The 19,601-nt window shown below is 43.9% G+C and overlaps 1 protein-coding gene and 1 long non-coding RNA gene across 2 annotated transcripts in view; one reads left to right on the plus strand and one right to left on the minus strand.

The window, feature by feature from the left end:
* Nucleotides 1-16,523, minus strand: part of LOC137369076 (uncharacterized) — a 43,765-nt gene extending 27,242 nt beyond the window's left edge. The window contains exon 1 of the long non-coding RNA XR_010974863.1: nt 16,343-16,523. This is a non-coding gene — a long non-coding RNA (uncharacterized lncRNA). The remainder of the gene's footprint in view (nt 1-16,342) is intronic.
* adgrv1 (adhesion G protein-coupled receptor V1) overlaps nt 1-19,601 on the plus strand; it is an 810,104-nt gene that overhangs the window by 612,578 nt on the left and 177,925 nt on the right. Inside the window, exon 84 of the mRNA XM_068029668.1 lies at nt 18,169-18,285. Coding sequence (XP_067885769.1) covers nt 18,169-18,285 — 117 coding nt within the window. The remainder of the gene's footprint in view (nt 1-18,168; nt 18,286-19,601) is intronic.

Consider the following 19,601-nt stretch of genomic DNA (forward strand, 5'->3'; position numbering starts at 1 on the left):
GAGCTGGAAGAAAACCCAGCAAGTTAAAAAGAAGGTGCCCTGCTGTGAATTCTATACTTCAACTTGTGTAGCAGAGAACTGGAAATGATCCCCTGTCTTCAGACTGAAAGTTCAACTAACAGAAAAATCTACAAACAACTCAGGCCTGCAACTTTTAAAAGTAATTGACCTCCGTGAAGATTCAACAGGTTTATTGTGAACCCCGAAAACCTAGCTCACTTCGAACCACTTATCTCTTTTCCTCTCTGTCTTGCGTGTGTGTGAGTTTGTGTATGTGTTGTGTGTGCACATGCGAGTAGATGCATGTGGGTGCAGTTGCAACCATTTTGGGAGTGAATATTTGCTCAATAAATAATCTTCTGTTTTAAACCTACAAGAAAACCTGTCTCGCTGTCTGTTTATTTGACAAATAAAACCGTAATAACAAAAGCACTTGCTGAATAAAGCCGTAATAACAAAATTACTTGCAGATGTTAGTTGGGAATTGTACAGTGGGGACCACCACGCCCATCAACACATTGCCGTATCACCCAGTAAAATTGAATTCAATGGGAATCGGGGAAATTCTCCACTGGCTGAAGTCATATCTAGCACAAAGGAGAGATGGTTGTGATTGTTGGAGGTCAATCATCTCAGCCCCAGGACATTGCTGCAGGAGTTCCTCAGGGTAATGTCCTAGGTCCAACCATCTTCAGTTGCTTCATCAAGGACCTTTCTTCCAACATAAGATCAGAAGTGGGGATGTTTGCTGATGATTGCGTTCAGTACCATTTGCAATTCCTCATAAATGAAGCAGTCCATGCAGCAAGACCTGGACAACATTCAGGCTTGGGCTGATAAGTGGCAAGTAACATTTGGGCTACACAAATATCAGGCAATGACTATCTCAAATAAGAGAGAACCTAACCATCTCCCCTTAACTTCTCTGGACTAGTCACATAAATACTGTGAGTACAAGAGGTTGTCAGAGTTTGGGGATTCTGCAGCAAGCATCTCACATCCTGTCTTCCCAAAGCCTATACACCATCTGCAAGGTACAAGTCAGGAGTGTGATGGAATACTCCCCACTTGCCTGATGACTACAACTCCAATGGCATTTAAGAAGCTTGACACCATCCAGGACAAAGCAGCCCGCTTGATTGACTCCCCGCAAACATTCACTCCTTCTACTAGTGGCGCATAGTAGCAGCAGTGTGTGCCATCTACAAATTGTAGTGCAGCAACTCACCAAGGCTCCTTCGACAGCACCTGCCAAACCCGTGACCCAGAGGAATTTGGGCAGCAGAACACCACCAGCTGCAAGTTCCTGCCCGATTCACTCACCATCCTGACTTGGAACAATATCGTCGTTCCTTCACTGTCACTAAGTCAAAATCCTGGAGCTCCCTCTCTAACAGCACTGGGGTGTACCTACACCACATGGACTGCAGTGGTTCAAGAAGGTGGCTCACCACCACCTTCTCAAGGTCAGCTAGGGATGGGCAATAAATGCTGGCCTTGCCAGCAATGCCCACATCCCATGAATGGATTTTTAAAAATTAAGAATTGTCTAATATGGATCACACTGAATAACATTTGTATAGGATGTAATAATTGTAAAAAATTGTAACTCTATATGGAATTCATAGTTTCTAACTAATCACGGTAAACCTGCACTTTGTAAATATTTGTGAGTAGTGATATGCTGTTTTGGCGACATATCACCAAAAGTAGCATTAACAAACTTTTAGGAATTATATCCTCCAATTTTTAATAAATGTGATTAAAGCATCGATTCAATTATGTTTGTCTATGTTAATCTATCGACCTGAAATTAGTCTGCAAAGTGCCTGTTTTTTGGATGCTATTCAGACAACAAAGGCCCCAAATGGCTGGCAGAAAGCATGCATGTACTTCTGGCCAGAAGTGTCTTGCCTGCTATAAAGAGAAAAAATATGCATCCTATTCCCACACCTAAAGCAGGCCTTTGCATAAGCTAACACCTATTTAAGGTCCCCTCTCCAAGAACAGACGGTTCCCACGGTTGCTGCTTAAGCTCAATCAGCAATTTAAGTAACTTACCTGAATGTGGAGCTATGAAGAGCAGGGGTGCTCCATTCAAGCGCACGTTAAAAGAATCAATTGCTGCCACTCCCACTTACATTACAGCCGCTTATGTCCCCAACCGCTGCCACTCCCCCTTTCTCCCACAACCCAATCCCCACAATCCCTTCTCCTACTCCTGTGAGTCTTGGACCCCCAATTCTTGGAATCATGATCATCGGAACCCGATTCTCAGACTCCTGCCCCTGGCCACCCATCCTCAGATCCCCGTTACTGGCCCCACGTTCCTTAGCCCCAAAATTTCAGACCTGACCCAAGGTCTGATCCTAGCCTGGCCGAAGGCTCCGATCCTGGACCTGATTTCCAGACCCAAGTCATCTTTTTAGCTTAAGATAATCACCTAATTTGCAACACTGTATCCTACACAGCAATGCTTGTGAGGAGAGAGACAAAATATCTGCTAAGTCCCCAGCAAGAACCAAGACCCAGGAAGTTTAAAGGAACTACCTGTTCTCTCAGCAAGCAGAGGAATACTGCTGTCTGCTATGTTTGAATGGCTGTGACTGTGATGTGACAAACCCCTCCCCATCTGTGGTTTTTAAGCTGGTGTTTTCTCTGCAGCAGAGGAGAAGCAACTGGACTCTGACATGAGCAGACCCTAAGTGGGGTTCCCTTACTCTCGCTATCTCCATTCCAGCTTGAAAGCTTTCAATGCCTGCTTGATAACTGACCACCTTTGCACACTCTGACTACAATCGGAAACCCCATTGGAAGAAATCAACCGCATTGCAATCTCCAAGAGACTGACCAAATCAGTCATCTACCTCTTCAAACTTAAAGCCTCAGGACCATTGTATTCTGCTAGAAGCCAGCCGAATCACCAATCTCCACAGACTGTATACCTTTTTCTCTATGGACTCTAACTCAACCAATCTACCTTTCACCACTCTGTAACCTATTTGTGTCTGTGTAAACCTCTAATGTGTGTGTGAGTGAAAGTTGACGCGTTGCTTATTATTTTATTAGTCCAGTTTAGGTACAATAAAGTTAACCTCTTTCTTTGGTAACTCAAGAAAGCCTATCCGATTGGTTCTTGTTATGATCATAGCAAGTAAGTAATCAAACACCTACTGAATTGGCCAGTACATCCACTTTAAGAAAGAATTAAACCTGTTGTGGTCTAACAAGGAGAGGGAAAAGAGGGAAGCCCTTCAACCCATCCTCATTTGGCCATAACAACTATTTGCCAGGAGCCTTTGAATTCACGTTGACTCCATTATAATGAGGTCTGAGTTCCAATATCTGGGTAGCTTTGGGCCTCACCATTCAGAGGCAGGGAATATATCATGTGACCCTCCTGTTTCCCCTCCCCCCCACCTCATTACTGGTCTGAATTTCTGGTCCCTAGTAATTCTAAATCTATTTAAAACAAACAAATTAAAAACTATATATTATCATGTTTTATTACAAAATCAAAAAAACATAGTGCAGATTTGTAAATTTTGTACCTTCCAAGTACATCTGTTTTAAAATTATAATTATTATTGAAGAATGTTAGGATGTCAGTGGGAGGCAGTCATCAGACACTTAATTTTCAATTGAATACAAAAGAAATTTCAAACCACCTATTAACCCCTTTTTTAAAAAGACATCTCAGCTTTTAGCATCTCTTTGCTTTCATGTAATGTGTCTGAAAAGATCTTTCAGTAAACTAGCTCCAAAGGACATTGTAAAGGAACAATATTGCCAGATCACAACACATTTCTTAATTCTAACATTTGTTTGGATAATTTCCCTTAATTTGTGTGCGATTTTGATTTTGGAGCACAAACATTACTGCGTTATTCAAAAGAGGTAGAGGGTAATTTCATCTTCACCATCTGGGCAGTAATCTGGAAGAGTAGGTTGCCCACCCCGTGTAAAACTTGTAATATCTTCAACTAGTTGAAATTAATGGAGTGTAAATTAGACAGGTTCTACCACAGGCTGGTGATCCATTCCTCTAGATGACTGGACTGGTGGTTAAGATGAAAATAACCCCTCTAATTTCACAAACCCATGCTCACAGCGCACAGCTTCAGCCAGGAGTTTATTAACAAATTTTCCATTTGTTAATTCCCTAAGAGTACAAGTTTGTAAAATTTACTCTAAATTATCAAGCCAATATTGTGTGTGCCAATTCTTCATCTAAAAATGACCTTATGTGAAGGTGGCCAATGATTTATAATATAGACTGTTCCATGTGCACCTGTTTTCTAAGCAATCTCAATTCTGCCAAACGCTGATTCCTCCTGAAAGCATTTTTTTTAAAGTTGAGCATGTCCACAGAGGGTACATCGGAATGTGTATTGGACCACATCTGTTGTCTTAGCACATTTTAGTTTACTATATAAATTATGAAAATAATGATGATATGAAGTCCAGCCAAACAGCTGGATATGATTTTTGTCATCTCATACACTAGTGATCTAACAGCATTTTTGCATTGTGATGATTTGATTGATTTCAAAAAAAACTTTCATTGCATCTGAATGTTTAGCAAAGAAATGTTTTCTGAACAAATTTCTTCTGAAGTTTCTGTGGGAGTTCTTCCAATCTCCAGGGATAACTTTGGCAGAAGACTGACTGAAACCCCTAGAGAAACAGTGCAACGGTCGTTTCTCCAAGATTTGCACCAAAGTTACGGCAGGGATCAGGGAACTCCGATGGAAATTCATGATTAATGATTTGCCTCTTTAAGACCTGACCTGATATTATAGCTTTTAGTACAAAGACTGGAATATGTTTGCTATTTTTCCATTTTTCCATTATAAATGACTATATCATAAGTACACTGAATATGAATAAATTTAGGTAAGTGGTACTGTGACTAAATGATGTTGAGTGAATGTTAGATTCTTGGTGAACAGTGTGTGATCTTTTACACACTGTTTATGCTGCTCAGTACTGACTGTGAGCAAAAGCTGATACAGAAAGGATGGTTTAATCTCGGGTTCTGCTCAAGCTGGAGATATCCAGTTCAGACCAGTACCAGGCATGGGGGAGGGGAGGCGTGGAGCATCTAGATGAACTTCAACAAGCCAGCTCATTTTGCATTCCAATATACAGTGTTAGGTTGTAAAAGAACAGCAAATGGGAAGGTACTGTAATAAGCACAAAGGGGGAGAAATTCAACTGATTAGCAACTGTTTTTCAGGCACAAAATGGATAGCCAATCAGGAAGAAGGGGGTACCTCGGCCGCCAGATTGATGTCCATAGCCGACATGATGTCATATTCAGGTGGTTCTATAAGTGGACCATCAAACTGCCTGTCTGAAACAGGTGTAAGGTTGCTTCAAGGCTGAATTTAGTGCGGCCGTTTGGAACAGGAATTGAGGCGTGGGGGCAGAGAATTGTCCGCACGAAAACCCGGCGTCGTGATGTCGGTTCCAGATTTAGTCAGCGGCGGGAAAGCACAAAGGAGGTGTCGCTGACCTGACGCGACGGGAGTGTAATTTCCATTGTAAAACACATACTTTTAATACATTAGCGTCTAATTCATTGCAATTCAGGGAGGGGCTTGGGATTAAGTGGACGACAGGTGGCCCACATGTGCCTTCAGATTCACGACCATTGAAAGTTGGCAGCACCGAGGTGAGGCTTCAGTGCCGCGATGAGTAGGCAGCCATGACCAGCAAGAGGGGAGATGGGAGAGTGGAGGCTATTGCTGGCTTACCGTGCTCTCCGATCTGCATTAGGGGTTCAGAGTCTCGGATGCTCATCAAGTGGGGGGGGGGCCGTGGTCTCGGTGCCTCTGCGGGGAGGGGAGGGGGGGTGGTCGGGGTCTCAGTTGCTCTGCAAGGGGTTTGTAGTCTCAGGTGGAAGTGCTGGCTGAACAGGATCTCGGATGGTTTGTAAGGCGGGTGCTTGGGTGTGGGTGGCTGTATTGGGTGACCAAACCCTTGGGTGAGATGGTTGGCTGCCCATACTGCTGGATGAGAGAGTTGCCTGTCAGCAAGGGTGGATACTGAGGGCCGTCAGGGAGTCTGCCAGGGAGATGGTTGTGTAGTGGTAATGTTACTGGACAAGCAAACCAGAGGCCTGGGGTAATGCCATGGAGACATGGGTTCAAATCCTGCCACGGAGCTGATGGAATTTAAATCCAATTAGTTAATAAAAATCTGGAATTAAAAGCTAGCAGCAATGGTTCTATGAAACTTTCATTGATTGTCGTAAAAACCCATTTGGTTCACTAATGTCCTTTAGGGAAGGAAATCTGCCATCCTTACCTGGTCTGGCCTACATGTGACTCGAGACCTACAGCAGCATCTTTGTCTCTTAACTGCCCTCTGAAATGGCCTTGACACTCATGTGTCAAGGGCAGTTAGGGCTGGGCAACAAATGCTGGCCTTTCCAGTGATGCCCACATCCCATAAAAGAATTTAAAAATGTAGCAAAGGCACATCTGCCAAGGCAGGGTCATCTCTGCAACGACAGTGCTGTAGAGGCTGGAAGCCCACTGGTCACCTGGAATGGGTCTTATATACCCTGTCTTTTTGGAACCCTGTGACATGATGCAGCGCCTCTGACAGGGGAAGAGCCAGGAGGCGGCTGCGCCTGACCCTGAAGCTCCATGACGAGAGCAACCTGCGCCAGAGAGTGTACTGGAGTCAACCTAGCTACCTCCACATGTCTGAGTGCCATTGTTAGCGAAGACTACACATCTCCAGGGAGGCTATCATCGACTTATGCTCCCTGCTGCAGGACAAGATGCGACCTATGGGAATTGGGGGTCACCTTATGCCAGTGGCCCTGAAGATCACAGTGGCATTAAACTTTTACATACTTGGATCATTCAATGGATCCACTGGGGATATATGTGTGGGGTGTCCCAGGCAGCAACCCACCACTGCATCAAGGCCCTGTTCAAGAGGGCCGACAACTATGTACATTACCGGACCAAGAGGGTCATCGGATTCGGGGCCATCACTAGATTCCCCCAAGTGCAAGGTGTGATAGATTGCACACATGTGATCACCAAGGTTCCAGCGGACTGGCCAGTCACCTTCATCAGCAAGAAGAACTTCCATTCAATCAATGTTCAACTGGTCTGTGACCACCGAAAGTGTTTCCTAGGAAGCATCCATGACACCCACATACTTACGCAGTACGAGGTGCCACAGCTTTTCAGGCCCCCCTGCTTACCTTCAGGGATGGATTCTTGGGGACAAGGGCTACCCATTGAAGACTTGGCTACTGATGCACATGAGGAACCCTCACAATGCAGTGGAGGAAAGGTACAACACTTGCTACAGCTCCACCCGAGTGACCATTGTGAAGGCCATTGGACTGCTGAAGGTGAGATTCCGTTGCCTAGATCGATCCACTGGAGCCTTGCAGTATGCCCCAGCGAGGGTTTTGCATATTGTTGCGGTCTGCTGTGCTCGGCACAATCTAGCACTACAGATGGGGGAGGCCTTACATGACAATGACATGATTGAACAACACTCCTCCACCAACTAGGAGGATGCAGAGGAGGGTGATGAGCCAGCAGCAATGGATGTTGAAGCCCTTGCACTGGAGGCCAGGCAGATTGAGCGAGGGGCCAAGGAGGCAAGAGACAATCTCACAGTTACCTGCTTCCAGCCGTCCTGATGGTCAGAGAAGAAAAATAAAGACTCACCTCAATGCAGGCAATCTGTCGCCTCCTTTTTATTTGCGTTCTGTGCTTAGCGCACACCTGAACTACACACTATGGACCATGGGAGATCCTATTCAAATGAGGGCTGTCCCTTCTTGCCAGCTCCCCTCTGATCCCATGTGACTTCACCTTTTGTATCAGTCTGCCATGAGGGACCTTGTCAAAGGCTTTACTGAAGTCCAGATAGATAACACCCTTCCTTCATCAATCATCTTTGTCACTTCCTCAAAAAACTCAATCAAATTAGTGAGACACGACCTCCCCTTCACAAAACCATGCTGCCTCTCGCTAATAAGTCCATTTGTTTCCAAATGGGAGTAAATCCTGTCCCGAAGAATCCTCTCTAATAATTTCCCTACCACTAACGTAAGGCTCACCGGCCTATAATTTCCTGGATTATCCTTGCTACCCTTCTTAAACAAAGGAACAACATTGGCTATTCTCCAGTCCTCTGGGACCTCACCTGTAGCCAATGAGGATGCAAAGATTTCTGTCAAGGCCCCAGCAATTTCTTCCCTTGCCTCCCTCAGTATTCTGAGGTAGATCCCATCAGGCCCTGGGGACTTATCTACCTCAGTGCTTTGCAAGACAGCCAACACCTCCTCCTTTTTGATAATGAGATGACTGAGACTATCTACACTCCCTTCCCTAGACTCATCATCCACCAAGTCCTTCTCCTTGGTGAATTTTTGCACTGGTGCAGGACTCTCCTCAGGCATAGCGGCTGCTGGAGCTGGATTCACCTGTGGAGGGGCTGAGGAGCCAGTGTCCACACTCGGAGCACCCTGAGGGAAACCTCTCTTCCTCCCTTTCAAGGCTCTGTTAACCTCCCTGCTGACCTGAGAAGGGTAAGGAGCTGGAAAAGGCTCCAGGAGCCTTGTCCTTCCCTCATCTTGCCACTGCTGCGTAGAGCTCATGGCCAAGGCAATGGTGCACAGTTCTGTGTGCATTTGTGGGATCTGGCTCTCTCTGAGCATCGCCAACCTCCCGATGGGAAAAGCCATGCACTCAAATGCCTTAGACATGGCAGCACTCATGATGTGCATAACCTCATAGCGAAGGCGTCCCTAAGTAGCAGCAATCACAATCTGATTGAATTTTACATTTAGTTTGAAAGAAGAATGGGTCCAAGATTAGTACATTAAACTTAAATAAGGGCAATTATGAGGGCATGAAAGCAGAGCTAGCTAAAGTGAACTGGCAAATTAGGTTCAGTGATATGTCAATAGAGATGCAGTGGCAGACATTTAAGGGGATATTTCAGAATATACAGAATAGATGCATTCCAACGAGAGAAAAATTCCAGGGGGAGGACCCACCATCCGTGGTTAACTAAAAGAGTTAAAGATAGTATCAAACTGAAAGAAAAAGCAGATAATTACACAGAGATGGGTGGCAGGTCAGAAGATTGGACAGAATATAAAAACAGCAAAGGATGACTAAAAAATTGATAAGGAGGGAAAAATTAGAGTACGAGTGAAAGCTAACTGGAAATACAAAAACAGATAGTAAGATTTTCTATAGATAGTTAAAAAAGAAGAGTTAACAAAGTGAGCGTTGATCCTATAGAAAGTGAGTCGGGGGAATTAATATGGGAAAATAAGGAGATGGCAGATGAATTGAACAGGTATTTTGCATCGGTCTTCACGATAGAGGATACAAATAACATCCCGGAGATAGCTGTAAATCAGGAAATGGAAGGGTGGGAGGAACGCAAGAAAATTACAATCACTAGGGAAGTGATACTGAACAAATTGTTGGAGCTGTGGGCTGACAAGTCCCCGGGTCCTGATGGACTTCATCCGAGGGTGTTAAAATAAGCGGCTAGTGAGATAGTTAATGCATTGGTTTTAATTTTCCAAAATTCCCCAGATTTGGGGAAGGTTCCATTAGATTGGAAAATAGCAAATGTAACTCCTTTATTTAAAAAGGGAAAAAGACAGAAAGCAGGAAACTATAGGCCAGTTAGCTTAGCATCTGTCTTAGGGAAAATGTTAGAAGCTATTATTAAAGACGTAATAGCAGGGCATTTAGAAAAATTGAAGGTAATCAGGCAGAGTCAACATGGTTTTGTGAAAGGGAAATCATGTTTAACCAATTTATTGGAGTTCTTTGAAGAAGCAACATGTACTGTGGATAATGGGGAACCAGTGGATGTACTGTATCTAGATTTCCAGAAAGCATTTGATGAGTACCACATCAAAGCTTACTGCGGAAAATAAAAGCTCATGGTCTAGGGGGTAACATATTGGCATGGATAGAAGATTGGCTAGCTAACAGGAAACAGAGAGAAGGCACAAATGGGTCATTTTCGGGTTGGGAAGATTTAACGACTGGTGTGCTGGGGCCTCAACGTTTTACAATTTATATAAATAACTTGGATGATGTATGGTTGCTAAATTTACTGATGACACAAAGATAGATAGGAAAGTAAGTTATGAAGAGGACATAAGGAGGCTACAAAGGGATATAGATAGGTTAAGTGAGTGGGCAAAGATCTGGCAAATGGAGTATAATGTGGGAAAATATGAAATTGTCCATTTTGGCAGGAAGATTAAAAAGAAGCATATTATCTAAATGGTGAGAGATTGCAGAGCTCTGAGATGCAGTGGGGTCTGGGTGTCCTAGTGCATGAATTGCAAAAGGTTAGTATGCACAATGCCAATATCATCACCCTAGATAAGAACAAGGGCGACCACGGTGACTGCAACAACCACCATGGAATCTCCCTGCTCAGCATAGTGGGGAAAGGCTTCACTCGAGTCGTTTTAAACAGACTCCAGAAGCTGGCTGAGCGTGTCTACCCTGAGGCACAGTGTGGTTTTCGAGCAGAGAGATCCACCATTGACATGCTGTTCTCCCTTCGCCAGCTACAGGAGAAATGCTGCGAACAACAGATGCCCCTCTATGTTTCTTTCATTGATCTCACCAAAGCCTCTGACCTCCTCAGCAGACGTAGTCTCTTCAGACTACTAGCAAAGATCGGATGACCACCAAAGCTACTAAGTATCATCACCTCATTCCATGACAATATGAAAGGCACAATTCAGCTTAGCAGTGCCTCATCAGAGCCCTTTCCTATCCTGAGTGGTGTGAAACAGGGCTGTGTTCTCGCACCTACACTGTTTGGGATCTTCTTCTCACTGCTGCTCTCACATGCGTTCAAGTCTTCAGAAGCAGGAATTTTCCTCCACACAAGATTAGATGGCAGGTTGTTCAACCTTGCCCATCTTAGAGCGAAGACCAAAGTACGGAAGGTCCTCATCAGGGAACTCCTCTTTGCTGACGATGCTGCATTAACATCCCACACAGAAGAGTGTCTGCAGAGACTCATCAACAGGATTGCATCTGCCTGCAATGAATTTGGCCTAACCATCAGCCTCAAGAAAACGAACATCATGGGACAGGCCGTCGGAAATGCTCCATCCATCAATATCGGCAACCACGCTCTGGAAGTGGTTCAAGAGTTCACCTATCTAGACTCAACTATCACCAGTAACCTGTCTCTCGATGCAGAAATCAACAAGCGCATGGAAAAGGCGTCCACTGCTATGTCCAGACTGGCCAAGAGGGTGTGGGAAAATGGTGCACTGACACGGAACACAAAAGTCAGATTGTATCAAGCCTGTGTCCTCAGTACCTTGCTCTACGGCAGTGAGGCCTGGACAATGTATGTCAGCCAAGAACGACATCTCAACTCATTCCATCTTCGCTGTCTCCGGAGAATCCGTGGCAGGACCGTATCTCCAACGCAGAAGTCCTCGAGGCGGCCAACATCCCCAGCATATACACCCTACTGAGCCAGCGGTGCTTGAGATGGCTTGGCCATGTGAGCCGCATGGAAGAGGCCGGATCCCCAAGGACGCATTGTACAGCGAGCTCGTCACTGGTATCAGACCCACCGGCTGTCCATGTCTCCGCTTTAAAGACGTCTGCAAATGCGACATGATGTCCTGTGACATTGACCACAAGTCATGGGAGTCAGTTGCCAGTGATCGCCTGAGCTGGTGGGCAGCCATAAAGGTGGAGCTAAAGAGTGGCAGGTCGAAAAGACTGAACAGTTGGCAGGAAAAAAGACAGAAGCGCAAGGAGAGAGCCAACTGTGTAAGAGCCCCGACAACCAATTTTATCTGCAGCGCCTGTGGAAGAGTCTGTCACTCTAGAATTTGCCTTTATAGCCACTCCAGGCGCTGCTTCACAAACCACTGACCTCCTCTAGGCACTTACCCATTGTCTCTCGAGACAAGGAAGCCAAAGAAGAAGTATGCAGGTTCAGCAAATAATTAGGAAAGGTAATATATTATTGTAAGGGGAATTGAATACAGAAGTAGGGAGGTTATGCTTCAGTTATAAAGGGCATTGGTGAGAGTACTATGTATAGTATTGGTCTCCTTGTTGAAGGAAGGATGTAAGTGCATTGGAAGCAGTTCAGAGAAGGTTTACTAGACAAATACCTGGAATGGGCAGGTTGTCTAATGAGGAAAGATTGGCCAGGCTAGGCTTATCTCCACTGGAATTTAGAAGAGTAAGAGGCAACTTGATTGAAACATATAAGATATGTGTCTTAACAAGGATGTTGCCCCTTGTGGGAGAATCTAGAACTAGGGGTTACTGTTTAAAAATAAGAGGTCATCCATTTAAGCAGATATGAGGCAAAATTTTTTTGGAAGTTTGTGAGTCTTTGGAACTCTCTTCCTCAAAAGGCAGTGGAAGCAGAGTCTTTAAATATTTTTAAGGCAGAGGTAGGTAGATTCTTGATAAGCAAGGGGGTGAAAGTTATCGGGGTAGGTGGGAAAGTGGAGTTGAGGTTACAATCAGATCAGCCATGATCTTATTGAACGGTGGAGCAGGCTTGAGGTACCGAGTGTCCTCCGTCATCCGCTCATGGCTACCCATTGCCTCTACTAAATTCCTTTCTGGTTTATATTAAGACACAAATTGAAGCTAAAAGTCCATCAAATCTTTAATTCTTTTGACTTCAGGGAGCTTTGTATACACTTTATGCTATTTTTCTTCCATATTTGGACCTATCTGGTAACCAGGGTTATGACTATATTTGAAAGCATAAACCTCACCCCAGCTATCAAGAAATTGACTTGGGCCGTTCTTCTGGTACATTGTGGCACAGACCTGTTTCAAGAAACTGAAGTTTTGGTGCTAATGGTGTGACTTTTGTATGAGGCTCTAAGATGAACTGTCAGCCACATAATTGGTATTTTACCTCCTCCTCCTACAAAGCACACCAGCACATTCTTACATTTTTCACATTTTACAGATGATTGGCTTGATCTGACTTGTTGATTTATTGTTCCTTCAAAGACCAGAGCTGTTTTTGATTCTTAATGGTTCTGTTTGTTTCCTTCGCTTTCATTTTCAGGTAATTAAAAAAATATTAAAATAGCAGTTTCAGCTCTTAATAGAAATACTGATCTGCACTGACAATGATAATAAAAAGGACTAAAGCACAAATTTTGTTCAAACCATTTTAAAAATAAAAATAAAATTTCTGAACAAAGTTAAAACTATTGTTGACGCATACCAAGTACATAGTATTGAACCGATGTGATTAGTCCAACTCTTATTCATGCACATTGCATCTATGCAAGAAAGAATGTTTAGAGTTTGGGGGTGGGGGTGGGGAGCATGGGTTGAAGTTGCATTGCTTGTGATAGATTTCAGACTGAATATCGATAATAGTTGCATAAGAATGTAGTTTCAAAAATATTAAACAGAAAAATAGGAGAATGATAGTCACAGATTCAACTCACAATTCTGATTTTATATTAAGTGGTATCAAATGTAATCCATTGATTGCAATGACATAGAAACTCAACCAACATGTAATCACTGGTACCCCAAGGTACAAGATACAATTTTTCACTAAACCACAGGTAAAAATAATAATCGTGAGAGTCCTACCCCATTTACACTGGCAGTCAATGATCTTAGCAGATGTAACCTTCTTAAATTCTGCATTTCAAATCAGTCCTACTTCAAGGATAAACGGTCCCTCATCTATAGTAACATCCACTCAAAGGGATCAATTTTGACTTTTGGACGCCTGATTAGCAGAGTGTAAAGTTGGTCACCCGCAATGAGGTGCCTTATTTGCTGTGAGCTGTAGGGTGCATCCTGTGCAGCTGGCAGCATGAGGGGTTCTCAATGGTGGGTGGGAATACCGGGGGCACAGCAGCCCATGTTATTTTTATGGGGCCTGGAAGAGCACTCGTGTCGGTCCTGCAAAAATAATTCCAAATTGAACTTTGATGAGCCTCTTTGACTGTGTTGCCCTGGAATTGATCGGAATATTCATGACACAAACCCCAACCAGTTATAACCTACAATGTAATCGGACCACTCTTTGCATATTGAAAGGCATCTAATGCCTGAAACAGGCTGACACACTTTGGGTATCCAATGGTAAGCCAAATTCAAAACGGTGTCAGCCACGTTATCGGGGTTAATGGGACAGTAATACTGCTAACCCTATTTTGAGGCTGTTACCACCACATTATTGCCAGGTGCAACAAGTCAAGATCACCCCATTGTGTTTCATTCTGCCCTCTGCACATAGAAGACCCCATCATCACAGATGCCGGTCTCCTGCCAATGCGATTCATTCCACATGATACCAAGACACCGCTGAGTGCACTGGGCACATCAAAAGATATGGATCCCAAGAACATGTTGGTAGAAGTGCTGAAGATTTGTGCTCCAGTAGTGGTCACACCCCGAGTAAAGCTGTTCCAGTACAGGTACAACTGTGAAAAATTGCCCAGGTGCTTCCTGTTCACAAAAAGTAGTACAAATCCAGTCCAGGCAATTACCATCCCATCAGTGCACTCTCGATCATCAGCAAAGTGATAGAAAGTGTTGTGGACAGTGCTATCAAATGCATTCAGCAATAACCTGCTCACCGATGCTCAATTTGGGTTTCCCCAGGGCCACTTGGCTCCAGACATCATTACAGCTTTGGTCCAAACAGGGATAAGAGAGCTGAATTCCAGAGGTGATGTGAGACTGACTGCCCTTGATATCAATGCAGCATTTGATTGAGTGTGGCATCAAGGAGCCATGGTAAAATTGAAATCAATGGGAATCGGGGGAAAGCTCTCTACTGGCTGGAGCCAAACCCTAGCACAAAGGAAGATTGTTGTGGTTGTTGGAAGCCAATCATCTCAGCCCCAGGACATCACTAAAGATTTCCTCAGAGTAGTGTCGTAGGCCCAACCATCTTCAGCTGCTTCATCAATGACCTTCCTTCAATCACAAGGTCAGAAGTGGGGATGTTCATTGAAGATTGCACAGTGTTCAGTACCATTCGCGATGACTCAGATACTGAAGCAGCCTGTGTCCATATGCAGCAAGACCTTGCCAGCAACGCCCACATCCCACGAAAGAATGAAAAAAACCACATTTAGGCCTAAAACTGATAAGTGGCAAGTAACATTTGCGCCACACAAGCGCTAGGCAATGACCATCTTCAACAGGAGAGAATCTAATGAACTGCCCTTGACATTCAATTTCATTACAATCACTAAATCCACCACCATCAACATCCTGGGTGTTATAATTGACAAGAAACTTAACCGGACCAGCCATATAAATAATGTGGCTGCAAGAGCAAGTCAGAAGCTGAAAATTTTGCGGTGAGTAACTCACCTCCTGACTCCCCAAAGCCTTTTCACTACCTACAAGGCACAATCAGGAATCTGATGGAATACTCCCCACTTGCCTGGATGAATGCAGCTCCAATAAGACTCAAGAAGCTCACTACCATCCAGGACAAAGCAGCCTCCTTGATTAACACCCCATCCTTAAACATTTACTCCCTCCAGCACTGACACACAGTAGCAGCACTGTGTACCATCTACAAGATGCATTGCAGCAAATCACCAAGCCTCCTTCAACAGCACCTTCCAAATCTGTGACCTTTAACACCTTGAAGGACAAGGGCAGCAGAAGCATGGGAACACCACCACCTTCAAATTCCCCTCCAAGTCACACACCATCATGAGCTGCAAATATATCACTATTCCAGCACTGTCACTGCATCAAAATCCCTCCCTAACATCACTGTGGGTGCATCTAAACCACAAAGACTGCAGTAATTCAAGAAGCTGGCTCAACACCACCTTCTCAAGGGAAATTAAGGATGGACAATAAATACTGGCCTTGCCAGCGATGCCCACATCCTATGAATAAATAGAAAAAAATGCCTGCTCGGCCACTAATTCAGTTTTACAGTGTTTCCTAGCAACATATTGGCACGAATTTTACATTGGTATTGATGGCAAAACTGTCATCATCACTATCATTAAAACTCTGAAACTGACAGCAACTTCTGTCGTTCGCACATGCACAGTTAAATGCAGAATTCCGTAAGTTGCAGTCAGTGATTATACATTTATCCATATGGTGCACAATTGAAATTCCCGCAAACTGCAGTCAGTTAGAAATCACTGAACTAACGAGACGTTCCAATTATTTACGCATAGTCTCTCTGAAAAAATCCTTGAAAATGTTGCTGTTGTATGATCACTGAAACTTTAAAACAAGTACCTGAAAAGAGTGAAAGAAATACTGGCCCAAACAGTGGAAAGAAGAAAAAAACTTACCTCCAGATGTGGAAGACAGAGCACTGAATGACAGGCTTCAAATAAATGGCAGTGATCCGGTCAGTCATTGTGCCGACGGTTGAGGAATCCCTGTTTAAAAAAACAGCTTTGAAGTCCTTAAAAAAAATTGATTTTTTGTAAAGGCTCCATGACAGCGAAAAGAAAACAGGGAAAACCCAATTCCTCTCTCAGGCTGATCGAGGTCGGCGCCATTACAGGAGATGTCCGAAACAAAGCACGGGAAACCTAGGGCACTGCAGAGTCTCCATTGAAGTAGTCAAACAGCAAAAATCATGAAACCAGTCAACCATGAAGAACATAAACAATTGCTAGCAATAAAAGAGCAAAGGGGAAAGCCCTTGAACTGTCTATCGAACAGCTGTTCAAACATACAGGATGATGCACTGAAAGCATTATGAACAGAAAACACTGTCAAGAACCTGTTTCTCTCCATCAAAGTAGCTAGTCTAAATAAAAGAATTTCTTAAAAGGGAAGCAGTGCAGAGTTAATAGAGCAAGTTTTCAAGCTAGTTTCAAACTACAAATAGAAAAGTCAGAATAAATACAGTGCTGCAGGCACACACACAGCTGAACAAAGTTAAATACAGAGCAGAAAGCAAAAGAATATTAGAAAGATGGATATAAAATTTCCCAGCATGAACTGGAAGCCCATTGATACCCTATCCGAGTTCAAACTTTTTAAACAAAACATGCAGTTTTTCTTCACAGACCAAGCGGTTGGAGAACCAGAGAAGCAGGCTGTAAAAATACTGATAGTAGTTAGAAATGAGGGGTTATACAGAATCAATATCTCTGATTTATTTGGAGGACCAGAAAGATCCCACAAAGCTATGGAAAGTGCCAGAAGATCAGCTTTGGGTAAGAGTAAATTTTAGAATTCATCACCTAGAATTGATATCCTACAGGGAACATCCATAGTTCATCAGTAGATGCCATAGTCAGAGCAACAAATGCAATCTTTCAGAAACTGAGCTGTTAGAGCAAATAATGGCATTGGTGATTGTCTCAACACCTCTTGGGGAAAAAAAGGTCACAGCATTGATGTGTTGCTAGAAGATGGCAGGACATATGAAGCCATTGTAGCTGGATAACAGCATCTGCAAGCACCAAATGCAGCCAACAGTATTGATACAATAACCAGATCACAAAAAGCAAGCAAGCTGTGTGGTATGTGTGATTTATCCCACTGCTACCACCATGTCATGTGTTCTTTGTGTTATCTTAAGTAACACAATGAGATATTTGGATTCCAGTGCCTTGAGGATCTCTAATAGGTTTATTAACAGCTAACCTAGTATATACAGTACAGAACAAACTATGTACAGAACCTTTGTCTAGGATGCTACTGATACAGAGTGCCAATGGCTTCTAGTCACATGACTACATCCTGGTTCTTAGCTGTTTAGCATACTGAGTTCTTGAAGGAACATCACTCTTGAAGCAATCAATTGAAGCAGTCACATTTTGTTTAATGTGGTGTAACTGAATTTTTAATGGTATATTAACTTCAAAAGTACTGCTGAGCCTTGAAAAACTAATTTTGTATTTGTGGAGTATCAAATTTCTTCATCATGATAAAAAAAAAATCCACATATTTTTAAAATATATGTTTTTAAAAGTTTGTTTTGGATATTTCAGCTTCTACCTTAATCCCATGTGTATGTTCCAATCATTCACTTCACTGTTTATAAAATTTAATTAAAAGTGAAGGATAATCAGTGCATTTTGCTGTCTGTGAAAATACTTCAGTGATTGACTGCTAACCAATAGCTGCTGTACATTTTTTTAATCCTTTAATATTTCAGATATCGTTTTTGATGTCCATTTACCTAAGTCGTGAACTCTCAGATGAAAGTTGCTCTGCCCTTGGACTGGTAATGCATTACCTCTACCTGTGCCAGTTCAGCTGGATGCTCATTCAGGTCAGTGCAGAAAATCTCTTATAAACCTAAGTCTTCAGGAAAATTGGCCAGGCATTCTCATTTACTTAAAAACAGTAGAGCTAATGAAAGACATGCATTGAACATGACTATAAGGAATATATTGCAACAGTCTGAGGAGCAGACTTACTCATGGGAGTATTTATGTAATAAATATTAGTATTTTTCGATGCACAAGAACGTAGACCAAAACTCTGAAGTATGGGGCTGTATTTTTCGGATTTGCTCCAGCCCAATCAGAGAGCAGACAGTTCAGCAGCCTTGGCAGTGCCAATGCTAGCAGTGGCCACTGCTGAAGCTGCAACACCAGGGAGAGGGTGCCTCAATGGTGAGGTACCCTCAAAGAACAGATATGTTTTGGGGAGGGGTCTGGGGCCAGGCAGGCAGGCGGCTGCAATCAGGGTTGGGGGTACATGGTGCACCGTCAGCACATTGCTGTGGGGATGGCCATTGCCGCTGGGGAGCCCTTCCAAGGGCCGTGGAGCACCCATCAAAGAGGACTGCCCCAGGAACCTGCTGGGAGGCCACCAGGGTCTACCTGGCAGTCAAGCTACATAGCGGCGGGCACTCCTCATGCAGGCAAAATGCCTACGGAGGCAGGAAGTGGCCCTTAATCGGGTCCATATGTGGCTCAATTGGTCGCCCAGTGGGCAGTTGAGCCACACAAGGTACCCAGCACTGGCAATATGCCATTGGGGCGGGAAGATTTTGCACTCCCCTCCCGATGCCTTCCCCTGCCATATTGCCAGCCCTCATGGCTTCCAGCCGAACCACAATGGGCATGGAAAGTTACAATTTGTTTTAAATTAATCTGTCTATTGTTTTAATTTATTCATGGGATGTGGGCATCGCTGGGTATGCCAGCATTTATTGTGCATCCCTAATTGCCCTGGAGAAGGTGGTGGTGAGCTGCCTTCTTGAACCGCTGCAGTCCATGTGGAGTAGGTACACCCACAGTGCTGTTAGGAAGGGAGTTCCAGGATTTTGACCCAGCGACAGTGAAGGAACGGTGATATAGTTCCAAGTCAGGATGGTGTGTGATTGGAGGGGAACTTGCAGGTGGTGGTGTTCCCATGGAATTGCTGCCCTTGTCCTTCTGGTTGGTGGAGGTCGTGGGTTGAAAGGTGCTGTCTAAGGAGTTTTGGTGCATTGCTGCAGTGCATCTTGTAGATGGTACACATTGCTGCCACTGTGCATCGGCGGTGGAGGGAGTGAATGTTTGTGGATGGGGTGCCAATCAAGTGGGCTGTTTTGTCCTGCATGGTGTTGACCTTCTCGAGTGTTGCTGGAGCTGCACC

This window comes from Heterodontus francisci, chromosome 4, assembly GCF_036365525.1.
Source record: "Heterodontus francisci isolate sHetFra1 chromosome 4, sHetFra1.hap1, whole genome shotgun sequence".
Lineage (NCBI taxonomy): Eukaryota > Metazoa > Chordata > Chondrichthyes > Heterodontiformes > Heterodontidae > Heterodontus > Heterodontus francisci.